At 41.1% G+C, this 16,269-nt stretch overlaps 1 protein-coding gene across 14 annotated transcripts in view; it reads left to right on the top strand.

Moving 5' to 3' along the window:
* Positions 1 to 3,621, top strand: part of adgrb1a (adhesion G protein-coupled receptor B1a) — a 92,033-nt gene extending 88,412 nt beyond the window's left edge. For 13 of the 14 annotated variants that reach the window (XM_042107620.1, XM_042107619.1, XM_042107618.1 and 10 more), the window contains 3 exons: positions 322 to 357; positions 630 to 788; positions 1,501 to 3,621. In XM_042107620.1, the coding sequence (XP_041963554.1) occupies positions 322 to 357; positions 630 to 788; positions 1,501 to 1,695 (390 nt within the window). In that variant the 3' untranslated portion in view covers positions 1,696 to 3,621. The remainder of the gene's footprint in view (positions 1 to 321; positions 358 to 629; positions 789 to 1,500) is intronic. The other variant, XM_042107610.1, reaches the window with a different exon arrangement.
* The last annotated feature ends 12,648 nt before the right edge of the window (positions 3,622 to 16,269 follow it).

Below are 16,269 nucleotides of genomic sequence, written 5' to 3'. Positions count from 1 at the left end.
GCCACGACAGGGAGGAACCCGGGAAAGGTCACGCGGCTGGTCACAAGCTGTTTTATCCCAGCCTGAGCCAAGAGAGGTCAATGGAAGACAAATGAAAACACTCAAGCCCTAGCTTCCCATGCTTCATTACTTATTTACAGAGCACAGGAGCTCTCCACCACTCTGCCTAGTCAGGTGCTCCACTTGGCCCAGGAAAGGTCTGCAGCTGAAGGGTTGGAAAGACCTTTTCTCTCTTAGGCAGAGAGTAGAATCAGATGGGTGGTATGTGCCCTCCTAAGCGAAATGGTAAACATCCTTTTTATTTTTACTTTGTTTGTTTAGAGACGGAAGTCACGCTATGCTGAGCTGGACTTTGAGGTAATTTTACATTCATTTCATTGAGACATTTCAATCACAAGGAACACAGAATATACCAAAGGTTGAAAATGGCACCATTTGATTTAAAGGAAATGGTGTGCAGCAGTTAAATGGTCAGACTGAAGTAAGAGATTTAGCTGCTAATTACCATTGCATTTTCATTCCATTCCGGGGGTGATATATTGTTATCACCGTACCACTGGTTTTGGCTGATTTTGGTGCACAGATGAATATCTCACTAGGATGCTTCTACATATTTCCCCCCTTCATAGAAAATTATGCACACACGGAAACGTCACCAGGATATGTTCCAGGACCTCAACAGGAAGATCCAGCATGCAGAAAAGGACCGGGAATCCCCTCCTGTCGACGGGAAGGCCGGGAAGAGGTGGAGCGTGTCGTCTGGAGGCAGTGACAAAACCAACATAAGCGTACGTGTCCCTGTCCTGGTCTCTCCATCTGTCCTGCCCTGAAGTCCCGTTTCAAAGCTCAGTTTCATCGCAGTGTCCAAAGATGACAGTCTCTTATGACAGCTTAGCATATTATGCTGAGTCACTGAGGCCCAAGCAAAACATTCTGGACACCGATACAGCTCTGAGCAGCTGGTCCAATTGGCTCAGGGTTCTCTCTTTCTCTCTCTCTGTCTCTCTCTCTGTTATTCACTCTCTCTTTCTCTTTCTTTTTCTCTCTGTCTTTCGCTCCTTATTTTTATTGATCCACTACCCCAAGCCAAAAAGCTGTACATATCTGCTGACCTGTGTCCAGTTTTCAGTTTCCCAATATCCTCGTGTCTGTATTATTATTAGGGTTTGGAAAGTGAGAACTGGTGTCCTGTCTCTCTCCCAGGCACTGAAGTGTTCCAAAATGGATTTAATACTCATTGCGGAAAGAACACATTTTTCATCTCAACCTTCTGGGGAACATTTTTAGGGAGGCTGAGTACATCTCAATTTGAATTTTTACAGACAAAGTGATTGAGAGTAGGAACATTCCTCCCCTAACAAATTGAAGGGCGCACATATTCCTACCCACCCTAAAACCAGGCTTCAGATCTGAGTTTTAAGATGGTCATAAAATAAAACTCATAAAACTCTTTACACCTTTATTAAATATTTCTCTCTCTCTCTCTCCTCCCACGTGTAGGACAAGCAACAGACCCCAAGCAAGCGGGCGTGGGAGGGCATCAGGAAGACCCACTCGCCCCCATCATGGGTGCGCAAGGACCTGGAGCCGCTGCAGGCGTCCCCACTGGAGCTGCAGACGGTGGAGTGGGAGAAGGCCTGCGCCACCATCCCTCTGGTGGGCCAGGAGATCATGGACCTGCAGACGGAGGTGTGAAGGGGTGGAGGGGGAGGTCGACTGACCGACCCACCCACCCATCCCCTGGCTCCTGCTCCTGTTCCTGCTCCTCATCCCCGCCCGCGTCCTCCACCCACACCAGACCAGAGCCCTTCCTCGAATTGACACCACCTCCCGTAGGAAGACACATGGCACCCGGCAGGGTTGAGCGATGTGCTCCACACACAGAAGCAGAGAGAAAGGGAGAGAAGTGTGTGTGAGTGTGTGTGTGCGATAGAGAGAGAGAGAGAGAGCAAGAGAAGGTATGAAAGGTATAGATGAAGAGAGGATATGTGACAGTGACTGTTAGACCAGTGACAGAAAAACAGTGCTTGAAAAAAATTGTTACATTCATTGGTTATGTTTTTTTATTACCGTGAAATCATAGGCAGTAATAACATTTTATTTTCTTATATGAAAAAGGAATGGGACCAAGCAGTGGTCCCCTGTCTCACTCCCTAATGTTACCATGGAAACACAGACTCTGATCGGCAGTAGGCCGTAGTTAATAATTAGGAGGATGAATCATGCAGATATAGGGGCTCCACCACTCCAGCTAGTACATGGGGTGCAGCCCTGGAGGCTAATAGACTTTGAGGATGCCCCTGGTGAACTTTCCCAATTAGTTACAGAATAAAACGAAGGAATCGTCATCGTCATCTCCAAGTTATTTCTAAAAGGTAGCAAAGCAAATTACCTGACAAGCTGTCCCTCTTCATTGATTTTTTTTCAGTATATGACCTTTTAATGTCTGTGCTGTTATGTAGTATGGAATATTTCATTGCCGTTTTTGCAGCCAGTACTGCATTTATTGCCAACTTCTGACCTCTTAAGCAGTCAGGGTGTCCCTGGACACTAGTTTGGGCACCAGGCCTTCTGCCCCGCCAACCCACAATCACGCAGCTGTGCAGACGTGAACCGCTGGACCGAGGGGGAGAGACTGCCATAGACAGCGCCCTGAGAAAACCCACTGGGCCGAGGGGGAGAGACTGCCATTGACAGCAGAGATTCTAGAATAGAGCTCCGCTCTAGAATCTTTGATTGACAGTGCCCTGAGAAAAGCCACTGTGCTCGTGCCACGCCCCTATCACTTCTCTACGCAGCTCCACTAGCGGCACCACACATCTGTCCAGAGTTGCCCATCAAGACTTTGACCAGGACGTCAAGAGGGGACCCCTAACAGCGGACGTTGCTGTGATGGTAGCAGAAGTTTCTGGAGAGCCTATACTTATGGATGATGAACTTCTGATATCTGTTGGGGATGCCACACGGTCAGTGCATCTCCGCTGACTACACAAAGACAGATCTGGATCTCCACTTAATAGCGAGGTCCAATCTTAATACACTTGACAGTATTGGGTATATAAAGAGTTGTGAGAGGAGCTTAAACATAAAGATGAGCAAGTACATGGATTATAATTCATATAAATATAAATACAGTATATATGTAGAAGAACTACAGATGGTGTGTGTCTGTAGTTGGATTGTGGTTGCACACAGGGGAAGCACAAGACTCCATGAATAGGGGGAGTCCTGTTGTACAGCATTGTAATTATTAAAAAAAAAAGTTCTACAGAATGAATTTTAGCCTATAAATATATTTCTAACTGTGCTTGGGGGAATATTGTTATCATATTGATTGCCATCCTGACTCTGCAGTCCCCTATCTCGTTGAGTTACTGGACTTTAAGGGTGTTCTGTAACTTTAATGTACCAGTGTGTGTTTTAATATCACTGACCGTCACTTGCCCTCAATGACCCTCCCTACCTGTCTGACTCTGTTAAGCCCCCGACCCCTCCCTCACCTCTCACCCCTTTCTCAATCTCCCTTTTTTAGTTCACTGGGATATCTTCTTTGTTAATGTACAGTTTTCAGAGCACAAGATGAATGTGTCATATTTCTAATAAAAAAGTATATCTCTATCATACTGTATGTCCTGAGAGTTGTTTGATGAAGACTGGAAAGTAACCCCATTTAATGGATATGTAAGGGGTATGAGAAACAATCCACATCCTGGGAGCTCTCGAGTGCGTACGTGTGTGTGTGTGTGTGTTTTTGTGGGTAACGGGGTGTTTATGAGTGTTTGTGGTAGCCACACTTATTTCTAATTTTTTATGACTTATGGAAAAGTGAAACACAGCTTAACACAAGTCTGCATTTGGTTCCCTTCTTCTGCGCCTGGCACTCACTTTGAATCTTATCTAATTAAACCTAAAAACATAAGGGTCTCTCTTTGGTCCGAGTGCACTTGCTGATGCCTTAAAAGCACCGAGCAAGTGGAAGCGCCCACAGATTTACAGAGGCCGAGCAGCAATCCAATCTGTAGAGCAGAATGGGCGCTAATAAAGCTTTAACCGATCATAAATACAAAGCCGAGTAAATGCCATATGCGTTATTTGATTTTAAGAACACATCGACTAAAGTGCGGAGAAATACTACCCTGGCAGAAATTAGGTGACTTTCACTCTGAAATGTTTTGGTAAGGCTAGCTGAGTCATGTTGATACATTTATCAAAGCTCAAACTTAGATTATTTTTGATAAACTAATCATCTTCCCTGGTGTCAATGATTCTCTAAATTAATATATATATATATATATATATATATATATATATATATATATTATACATACTGTACATATATATATATATATATATATATATATATATATATATATATATATATATATATATATATATATATATATATATATATATATATAAAGTAGATAATTAGGTGTACTCATGAACAATGCAGATGCATACAGCAAATACACTAATGTTAGAACCAATGTAGTTGCAGACCTGTCGAGAATGCATCCTAAGATCTTTACTCTTTCTCTATCTTTCTCTCTCTTTCTCTCTCGCTTTCTCTCTGTATCTGTCTTTCTCCCCTTGTTTTATGTTGTATCTGCATGTGCAAAAGCATCTCATGTGCACTCCACTCTCTGCTTGCATGCTTATTTTGGTGCACTGGCAGTGGGAGGTGAGTTATGGCCTCTAACGCAAGGTGACAGGGCCTGGTATATTCCTCCCTGATCTCCACAGACTGAGGTTGGGACAAGAAACAAAGCTTTGCAGCTCCAGCTCCTCTACCGAGTCCTTAGGGCATGTGTGTCTCTTTGAATTTTTCTCCACAACAATGATAATCAAACCTACACTGCACTGTATGCTCAACTTTGTAGACCACTGACCAAGAAAGATGGGTAAGCTGTGCGTGATGTGCCATATATGTTAATTTAAATATTGTCACCATATTAAGACAAATCTTAAATATCATATAATATCATATCTGATATGTATATGTGTCATATGGGAATAACATGATTTCTTATTCCAGTAAGCCCACGTTTTTGGCCAGCTCCTGCTCCTAGACCTTTTGAGATATCACCACCAGTCCAACTTTGGAACTTCGGAAGGATTTTTGAAAGCTTCGCCCGTCACAGCCAAATGAAATCGGCGGCATAACTGCCAAACAGGAAGTAGATCATATCTCAGGAACACTTTCACGTATTGAAACCAAACTTGATACATGGACTCGGGGCGTTATTGTGAGAATGCCATTTCAGACGTGGGTTAATGCACATAACCTTTGATCCCTTTGTAAAAACATGAGGTACTGTTGGAATCCTTGGATCAAGCCGAGTTCAGTTATTACTGAGATGGAATGAGTGAGTGCACTATTATGCCCTTGTCACTGTTTATCTCCTGGTAAAGAAAAATACATAAATAAATTGCTACCTAAGGTTTGAAGAAAGCTAATATTAGAGAATGAAATATCCATTTATTTCTACTGCCAGTATATGAGCTACAGAACAAAGACTTCTTTACCCATTTTCTGAAGCTGCAGAAGTAGCAGCAGTAACGGTAGCCGTATCCTCCTCTCCCTCAAGGAGACAGTGAAATTGTATACATGGATCACTTTCAGATATGCACACATCATTAATATATGCCCCGACTAGAGTCTCTAATGAACATTTAAGACATTTTGTAAAGTCACTAGGGCTGAAGCAGAGGAGGAGACAGAGGGGGGTAGTCTGAGTTCAGCTGGCCTAAGGTTCTTTCTCTATCTTTTTTCTTTCTCTTCTTCTGTTTTTATTACTCTCTCTCCCCCCATCTCCATCTACATCTGTCCCCTCTTTTCTCTGTTATCTATCTCTTTTTCCAATGAAGCAAAACTCAGTGAAGGATGTTAGTGGAAACACAGGCTGATGTAAAACACACACCCAGCTAGAGGATAAAATGCAGAGGAAGAATATCAAAGCAATAATTAAACGAACATTACCCTGCTGGCTTTGTCTCTTTGGTGATAAGTTAATTTTTTTATCACAACTTTATTAATTCATGGGGACATCTGTTTAACTGTTCTCCCACTTTAGTGCAGTTACAATTAGAGTCAAACTGCAGAATGTGTCTGGGCACATGGAGGCTCAACACAATGGATGTCAGCATCACGTTGATGACACATCTCAGAGTTTATGAGCAACATGTGCATTTCAGCACCATGGACAGCGGGTATCATGCTGAAACAGGCGGTGGTTCATCCTAGAATCATCCATCTTTAAGGTATACAACTTAGGCCTACTGTATGTGTGTATGCATGTTCTGTATGTATTGTTTTATATCTATCAATAGTGGGTAAAAAAGAAGTAAGAACAAATCCAGTGCTGTAAATAAAGTTTCATTATTTAGCTTTTCAAATAAAAAAACACACACATGATTTACAGTAATGACAGCACTGACTTATTAACCTACCTACATACCTACCAAGATAGCAATTGCGTGCATACAAGACACTGGCCTTGTGTGCTTGGGTACAGCCTGTAGCCATCTTTATGTATGCCCTGCACGAGTGCACAAACACCCTGTAATTCCGAATAAATTCTGATAAATCTGGCCACAGCTACCCTGCTCCTGCTGGGAGGCGACACGAGGCTCGGTTATTATCATTTCAGAAGAGATAAGGCAGCCGGCATTGGCCAAAGAGCCCGCCTGCATTTAGCCTTGTCCGGTAATAGCCCCAGGCTTATTGCTCTGTTTCTACAAGATAATAGCTCTCCGTGTCCCCCTCCGAACCACCAACTGCGCGTGCAGAGATTTCTCAACTTTTTTTTCCTTTTTCATGGCTGTTGTTCATTTCACTTGGCCTTTGCGAGGAACCATGCATGGCGGGCAAAAGGGTTCCGGGGTGCACTAATGAGAGATGGAGATGATTGTGTTCTTTTACATTTCAAATAATGAGTTGGAAAAGCCAAATGCTGTCGGTCTGCCTGTGGATGGTGGGCTCCCAGACACATTCTGTTTTTAGCATAATTTCAAATCCCAAGCTGTGCAGGACACAGACAGACAGCAGACTTTTTTTTTTACATCTTTCATTACTCTAAAATGAATGAAATTACAGTTGCAAAAAAACAATATGGTGTATTTTGGCATTACCATTAATGATCTTATGATGTTACGGTTTCGTTTTCAACATTAGGCAGCCAGGAACAGTTGCTTGGACAATTCTGACTTTAATTGGATTGTGTAAACAAGGCTCCAAAAGCAGCTATAGCTGGAGAGTGAGCTGGTCAGAAAATAAAACTGTAGTATGTTTATGTGTGTGTGTGTGTGTGTGCGTGTGTGCATCTGCTACATCTGAAGTGAGGCTCCTGTGAAGTTTTCTGCTGCACTGCATGCAATTTGTTTTTTTTTTATTTTCCACTTATTGGGGGGCCAAGCAGAAGGCTGCACCCTGAGTGTTTCTACCTTTTCATGTCACTGTGCAACTTCTACCTCTTCTTTTCAATAGGGAGTCTATGACAGCCACTCTTTAGGACTTCCTATTCCTATTTCAAATTGAAGCAACCAAATGGATCTGAGCCCATGGGCTGTATTTTGGGCACCTGCGCATGGCGTAAAGTTCGTTTTTCTCCCGCGCAAAGTTGAATTCGGTATTTTGCACGTTTATTTTTTAAACATCGCGCCCAGGGGTGTGGCAATTAACAACCTAGTGAGGGGCGCGTTGTCTAAAAATCGCTATCATACACCACCGAAACCTGGTCAGAATTCAATGGCGAGTTGTTCATATGCTATTTTAAGAGCGCATGTCAACAGTCATATTGGCAGATGCACGCACCATCCTTCTATCATTCATGAACGCACACCAGCGCACGTCCATGCAAAGCTTTACAAATTGCACGATTACAATGGGAAACATAATTAGAACTAGACTGCATTTCCGGCGGGAACTGCGAAAGTGTGCTTGCCCTGGTCCGGTCACCAACGTGAGCAGACAGTGGCATACGCTATGCTGAACCTGGCTTGATCCAGGCATTCTAACAGTGCCTTTCAGTGTTGGAGCAGTGGCAATACCTCTAAAGCTCTAGGAGAGGGCTATTCAACTATTGGCTTGCGGGGTGAATGCGGTTCGTTGGATTTTACCTGTGGCCTGCCTTCGAATTTAGCTTCTATGACTAAGATCAAATCAATAAAATAAAACAACAGCAGTGATTGGCTGCAAAAATAAATAATGTCACGCGTCTTGCACCTCTCAAACTGGGCTATCAGGTAACCTAGAGAAGAATTGAAATTATCAAATATGACCAAGGCATTAAAATGCTGCTTGTTTGTCAGGATACTTTTTCACTGATTTATTTTAAAAATATGAGCTATGGGTGTGAATGTTATATATTCCATCCCCTAATTCTGTTTTACTGGTTTATTTGACAAAAAATAATCTATATGGATTTGCTCTATAATAACCTTATGTCTGTTTAGTATTGTTTTGAGAGCCTATTGATGTATCTCAGAATAAAGTAATGTCCACAACATTAGTGATGTTTTTTTTTGTGTGTGAATGTATTTTACTTAACTCATTAAATGTTGCTGAATACTCATGAACACATGTCTCTAATAGCCACAATAGGAGTAATTTTAGCAACACCGTATTTTGTGTGGCCCATAACGACCCAGTGGATCATGAAAACGTGCCAAAATTCACATTCCATTGCTTGATGTTGGTACATTAATCCCATTCAGATTGCCACTTATCTGTGATGTAAGAGTTCAGTATAGGTTTAAGGTCTGGGGCACGGATTTGACATTCTGTGACTTCTTCATTGAGGGCTTGCTTAGCAGCACTGTCCGCTTTCTCATTTCCCCTCAGACCAACATGGCCTGGGACCCAGCAAAAAACTACACTGAAGTTCTGGTTCTTTAGACGTTGTAGTTGATCAAGCTCAGCTTTGGTTGTACTTTTTGCGTGACATTAAAGCCTACTGGAAATATTTTTAATTGCAATTTAATTTAATGCAATTTACTTTTACGATTAAATAAAATTAATTTATCCCTCTCACCCATAGTTTTCTATTTATTTACAAATGTACATAGGCCTACTGTGATTACATTTATACATAGTTATTCTACTGATCTTCATACTACTCTTATGATGTTGTTTCTGCACTACAATGACACTGTTTCCACACTGCACATAGCTGTATGTTATGTACATATCTGTTATATATGTCATATTGAATATCCATAATTATTCTGTTTTATTATATTCTGTTAATACACTGCATATATCTATATTATTATTTCTACTATTATACTGTTACTGCTACATCTACATACATTATTCTACTTATTGTATGAGGTAACTGCTAATACACTGCACATATTTATATTTAATTCATATTACTCTAAACCACCTTCTGTAAATCAACTGTATACTACTGTCTACATTGCACTATATTTCTTGACCTGTCTCTGTATATTTCATCACCTTTCTATAGGCTACTTTGCATCACATTGAATGCATACTGTAGGCTACATGAATCACAGCTAAGATCTTTGGTTGCTATGAAGGCCAGTCGTTCTAAATGGATGGTTGCTATGGCCAAAGGCCAGTTCTGCCGTTGTCAAGCGGGCATATCCTAACCTTATCTTATTTGAAGCATCTCTATTTTACTTAGCCTACTTCCATACAGCGAGTCCCATTAAGAAGTGGCCACTTCATTCACACTTACCGTGATCCACGCAGCAACATTATTGCCTATGCCAACGTTTGCAAGGAGGAGAACATTTTAATTTGATTCACAATGAAACATTACATTTAATGTACATGTTGACAATGGGTAGGCTAGTTTTGGTTGTTGTTGGTGGGGTTACTGCATCCCTTAGTTATGCCTACAATGCAAAATTGTTTCCTCGTGATTGTTAGCTCCTGTAGACGCATTTCAAAACATCGCGACGTGAAATGCCACCACAAAAAATTGTTCGGTCTTAGTGAGTTAGGAGTCTTCGCGACTTTTAAGCTGTCACAGACTCAGGCGCTACTTTTAGGGCTAAAATGCTTCCTGAATTACTCTTAGTAAAAAAAAATAGGAGTCCTAAAGTTACGAGTACAAGCATCTAATATCAAATGGCCATGGCATCACGCTAAGCAACATAAATCCCATACAGCAACATCTCCCTAGCTTCTAGCCACACAAGAAATGAATAAATCTCTGCTTAGCATGCTTCTCCGCTGTTCTAGAATCTTTGCTCTGTTGTTCCCAGAGTTGCTAGGCAGCAACAAATAAACGAAATGACAGTCTTTGATACCAATGGTATCAAAAGTGTACGAGTGATTACGAATGGATGTGTGTGGTTTGCAATTAGAATAAACAAGAAATAACATTTCCAATAATTTCCCATGATAAATTACATATCTGCACCTTCCTTACTTATGAAGCTCACTAATGCCACCATATTTAGTAAAATGTAATACAACGTTGCCACCTAGCGTTCAGATGTATTTAACATTAACGTGACATTGCTTGCTTATTCTTTCGTCAACTCCATGCTTTTAGGAAAACAATCTTTTTATCATAGTTCCCTCTTCAATGAGCGATTACCAGCTCGTTTTTGTAACAGATATAGCTGTTTATTGTCCCTAGGTTTACAGAAACACCTATTCATATTAATACATAGCCTATGGAGTGCTGCCGACCACTATTCATTACATGGCCCAGAATTCCTTGCATGTCTTTACAACAAAACAACAGAGTAAAACCTAAATGCCCGTAAACATATGCATTTGCATACTTGTAACATTTTTAATAATACTCTCCCATCATGATATTTAACAATAATGAAAAATTTAATTTGAACACCGTCAATGTGAAAATAACTGCACTACGTCAGCAATACATAGCTAATGTTATCCTTACCATTACAGTTTGTAAGTCCATACTATCCCATGGCAGACATTGTGCATACTTGCAAGGCATTGTGATAGATGTACCAGTGCAACTGCAAATGTGGAAGGTGATAGTTACCAAATATGGGTGGGTGGTTTGCCAAATGATGGAAACTTCTGGAATGTTTTCTCTTTTTTTTTAGCTTATGCACCCTCACATTGGAGTCCCGAGTTCAAATACAAAATTTGGTATCAATATATGACAGTGTTCCTGAGATATGGACGACTTCCTGTTTCGGAGCCTCGCCGCCGATTTCGTTTGTCTGTGACGGGCAAACGCTTTCGAAAATCAAAAATCCTTCTGGTAACTTTTGTGAGGCTTGGTCCAAGGATGATGTACGTCAAGTTTCGTGGCATTTGGACCAATTTTGTGACCTGTGAAAATTTAGTTTCGCTTTCTGTTCAATCCAATATGGCGGCACGCCCACCTGACGTCATCTTCGCGACCAACTTTACACCGGTACTCACCAGACGTTTTAAAGTTGGAACGGTGTCTCTGTCTCAAAGGGCTTAGGCGCTAGAGCTGACAAAAAATTAGGGAGACGGGAAAAATAAAACTTAAGAAGAACAATAAGTGTGCTGCTTTGCAAGCACACTTAATAAAGATATTACGAAATACTGTACATCTCATGATGAGTAGTTATTCACCATCATTTGCAAATTGGTAATGACGGTTAAAAGTGATTAGGGGAGAGGCAAGAGACACGTATGGAGCACAGCTGAAGACGCACTGTCACGAGATATAAGCAACTCCTCTGCAGGATAAATGTTGTATTATTCAGTCATTTGAGCAACATGTTGTGTTGCTTTGTGTTGTTTTTTCCAGCCTATGTTTTCGGTGGTAACCCATTGTCAGTCAATAGTGAAAGTAACTGCATATAAGTATAAGCATATAAGAAGTTAGTTTCACTTTGCCAATGAGTTCAAATAATAGACGAGTGCAAATGCGTGAAGGCTATGCTAGGTTTTAGTAAAGCATGGTTTAAGAATGACTATTCCATACGATCTCGCAAGCAGCCTCCTTCAAATGCGCCGTTGAATGCCAAAATACCAATGCATTTATTTGACATATCGCGCTTTGCGCCGTTAAAGGGAATGACAGATGTCATCCTCATTGGTTTAAAATGATGTTACGCCCAAAACACACCCATATGACTGATTAAAAAACCTAGGAACACCTTGTTACGCCATGCGCTCCACTTTTGATAACGAAACCCCACCCAATGTGAACTGGACATCCTACTAAATTTGAATAGACTTTTGACGAGTGACGATGCACTTTAGAATGTCATGATAGGGCCCATGATATCTCAGAAAGAATTGATCTAAAACAAACTTAGTGCATTTACTCAAGACCCTGGGAAAATGGAATTAAGAACAACACTGCCTCATTTTATAAAAATATGTAAAATATGTTTTAAATTTGTCATTGCTTTTCATATGTTTAGTTTAAAATTTATAGGATTTATATTTGTTGTACATTTTTTTGCTTTTCTTTTCCAGATAGGATGGCAAAGCCGCAAAATGGGAAATTACATCTTAATGTGTTAATTATTTTATGTATAGACACCAAGTTTGGCTAGACCCTATTTTGATGCACTCAAAATGTTGTCAATGCATGAGTAAGGGGTACCACAATAAGCAAACATTTGTTTAGAACACTGGTTAAGATTATCTTTACTGTAACAATCAAAATCAATGGAAAAAACTGTCACATGGTCGGCTTGGCCCCCTCATTGCTGCTTGTAGCTATATTTAATATATTTTTTCATATACATTTCTGTGTTTTGTCCCCGAGATAAGATCTCAGGGCCAGGTTCTCTCTCGCTCTCAGGCTCCATGCGTGAGGAGAGGTCTAATTAAATGTAATCTGGATTCAATTATATGGAAATCATCCCTCTCAGTGGCTGCACCGTGCAATTAGCAGCTGTGTGAGTTTGTTCATCAGGTGAAATCAACAGGATTGCTTAGAGAAAGTCTTGCCTCCATCTGTCTGATTAGGCTCAGCCTAATGCACTGCCATCTCCAGCGCCAAACAAAACCAATTAAAAGCACCAGATCCTCCACTGCACGGAGAGCGTGGAGCAGACTAAGGACATAAAAAAGGAAGAGCTATGGGTATACCTGCCAGGGCTCTTGGCCATTGTTGTCTAATGTTCAATGACAAGCCGAAGGACAGGAACTGGCAAAGATAATCTACAATTAGCCATGTTGACTGACAAGGTAATATTACATGATATATACAAATAGTAAGCAATTGCACAATTGCCGTAAAGCAATTTGTGATTATCTGGGTCAGGGAGAACAAAGTTGCAAGGCTGGCTCTCCATAGACGGGTAGGGTATGGCTACAGAAGGTACACCATTCTCATTATTGGGGGCCTAGCACCGAATGTGCAGGACACCATTGTGTTTCTATGTATTCTTATACTTTATTCTGCCATGGGAGTCTATTGGGAGATTGGGATGGGAGACATTTGGCACATTGATTGGGGACAGTCCCATGATTCATTACACCAAGTTTAATGTCTGCACCTCAAGTGCTCTAGCGCCACCAATGGGTCAAAGTTGGCATTACATCCATGCGCTTAACGTTTGAACCTTAGACCAGATTTTGAACATTGAGGCACCCCATGACGTAAGTCACACATTTGGTCTGATTTTTACAGAACTCGGTACAGGTGATCTTCAGACCATGCCTCACAAAAGATACCAATAGGCGTTTTTCGATATTCGAAAGTGTTCACTCAATACAGCCAATCAAAATAAAACAGGAAGTGAGCTCATATCTCAGCAAGGCTATGATGTATGAAGTCCAAACCTTGTAAGGGGACTTGTTACCTGATTGTGATGACGCACTAGGAAATTGCCATTATTTGGCCTCTGCAATACTGGAAGTGAGCTCGTATCTCAGCAACGATTTGATGTACTACAGCCAAACTTGGTACAGGGAGTTGGCACTTGATTATGAGAACGCACAAGAACATTGGTGTAATTTGGCCTATAGGGGTGCTGTAACAAAGAGAGTGGGCTCATATCTCAGCCATTCTTTATCCAATTGCCATAGAAGTTGCTGTGAGTGCTTGTTCATGCCATGGCAACGCCATTTCTGCTAGTGTACTGCTAGGCCCCCACATTGCCGCTTGCGGCTATATTTACAAGTTAGTTTACTATCAAAATGACTCCGAAGCTGTTATATTGAGGTAAAACTTGAATAGGATGCCTTTAAGGAGAACACATTGTTGAAGAAATCTTTTGATATGTGGGTGCAGAGTCTAGACTTTGCAAGTAAATTGTTTTTTGAACCGTTTCTTTTCACTTTCAGTGTACATTGTGGGCAGTATTCTAAAGGTGGAAGCTGCTTAGCAGGGATATGTCCACTCTGAAGGCCTCCTGTCTGTCACACTCTAACTGATCTCCAAACCACGGCCCTCAGATTAATCAAATAGTAAAACCCTTAAGGTGGTCAGTCAGGGGCTGTCTATGGGAGACTTTACTCCTCTCCCACTCAGCGTTTCCTTGACCCCCTGTGAATTTCCTGGCTCGGCGCAGAGAGGTGAGTCTGACTGTGAGGCGTCTCCTGTGACAGCTGAAGACAGGTTCTGATTTACTGCGTGTCACTCTGGCCCCCTTTACCCACAATGCAATTGAAGAGGGCTGGCTTGGGCCTATCCACTCTCATTTGTGTCTCCTGGAGTCAGTGATTAATGCTCCTAGTGCTATTTAAGCACACACACACACACACACACTCACTTACTTACTTACTCTCTCTCCTTTCTTTCTTTCTTTCTTTCTTTCTTTATTTCCCTCTCATCCACATAAATATACATTAAGTAAAACAAGTTTCATTCTTCATAAACATAAACGGATGCAAATACACAAATGCTCAAATTAAACTCTTCCTCTTCCTACATTTACTAATGTAAACACACACACACACACACACACACACACACACACACACACACACACACACAAATGCTGACACAAATACACACATGTTAGCAGCTTTCATTACATGCGAAAGCTCCATGTTCTTCAGCTCTCCCTACTGTATCTGGATGACCATGTGTAGAGAGGGCTGTAATATGCAGACATGCCTGAAATATTCATGCCTCAGAGAATTCAATGTACATTTTTTTAGAAACACACATTGAACATTCAGTCTGTATGGGCCATTTTCAATTCAAACTGAAATGAATAGGAAATGGGAGTTCTAGACATTTCTAGACATTTTCTACCACTGTATACATGACAGCCCATGCATTTATTGCTAAGACTGCTGTAGCAAGATCATGCTTTTATCTGTGAGATTCCGCATTAAGGAGGGCAGAAGACACTGTGGTGCAAAAAACATGTCAGCTATGTTTGGTATGACCATGGCCATTAATGCACCAATGTTACAGGTGGCAAAACAAACAAAGGCAAATCATCTCACACAATAGGATGAAGCAATTGCACAAACATTGAGATTCATCCCCATATACATACATTTAGTGTTGCCTTGGCCACTGACCAAGAGAATATAAAACCATGATGCATGTCAACGCTAACTTCAGCATTGCAGAGGCCTTTTGCACAGGCAGTTGTGCACAATATCTTCTAATGGACATTATTGCTTACATAATTGGGAAAGCCATTAAAAATAAATCAACAATAGTGCTTAGCTCTACAGCCATAATAGCTGACCCATCAGTCGCCCATTCATTTGAGGAGGAATAGCTACAGAACAGGCGAACATGTGCACACTGCAAATAGGCTTAACAATGAAAGACACACACACACACACACACACATACAAACACACACAGAAAAATATACATGAAAGCATCTTGATTTAGAATATTATTGATGCATTCTAAAATGCTGCTGGCACTGACAATCCTAGATTGAAGAGTAACCGATTTCTGTACTTTAGATACACATTTGCTCTCTTAAAAGACACTTTTACTCTTTGGATTGCTCTGTTCATGGCACAAAATATTGATTTACTCTTGTTTGAATAATACCTTCAGAGACCTTTGCAATTGAATTGAATTGAATTGAAGTGCATTCACTTCTTCCATGTCCTGAGCAACAGTGGTGGGTAATTTTTTTTTTTTCCAACCTCGGTTGTCGATGCATCATCCTTTGTTACCTTATCCATGTAGATGGGCCACCATTTTAAAATTATTGTGTTTGGTGTTTCTACCTTCTCCTTTATTTCTGCTCACACTAAAGGAATTACAGACATTCCCAGCTGATACAAAGGAGCTGTTTGCACACTCACTTTTCATTAAGGACACCTGTGCACTGTTCAGATATAGGCAAGGAGGAAGCCACTGAAGCCTTAAATGGATCTTCTTGCCGATG

The sequence above is a fragment of the Alosa sapidissima genome, chromosome 10, assembly GCF_018492685.1.
Source record: "Alosa sapidissima isolate fAloSap1 chromosome 10, fAloSap1.pri, whole genome shotgun sequence".
Taxonomy (NCBI): Eukaryota; Metazoa; Chordata; class Actinopteri; order Clupeiformes; family Clupeidae; genus Alosa; species Alosa sapidissima.
This window is presented reverse-complemented; position numbering and strand designations above follow the sequence as displayed.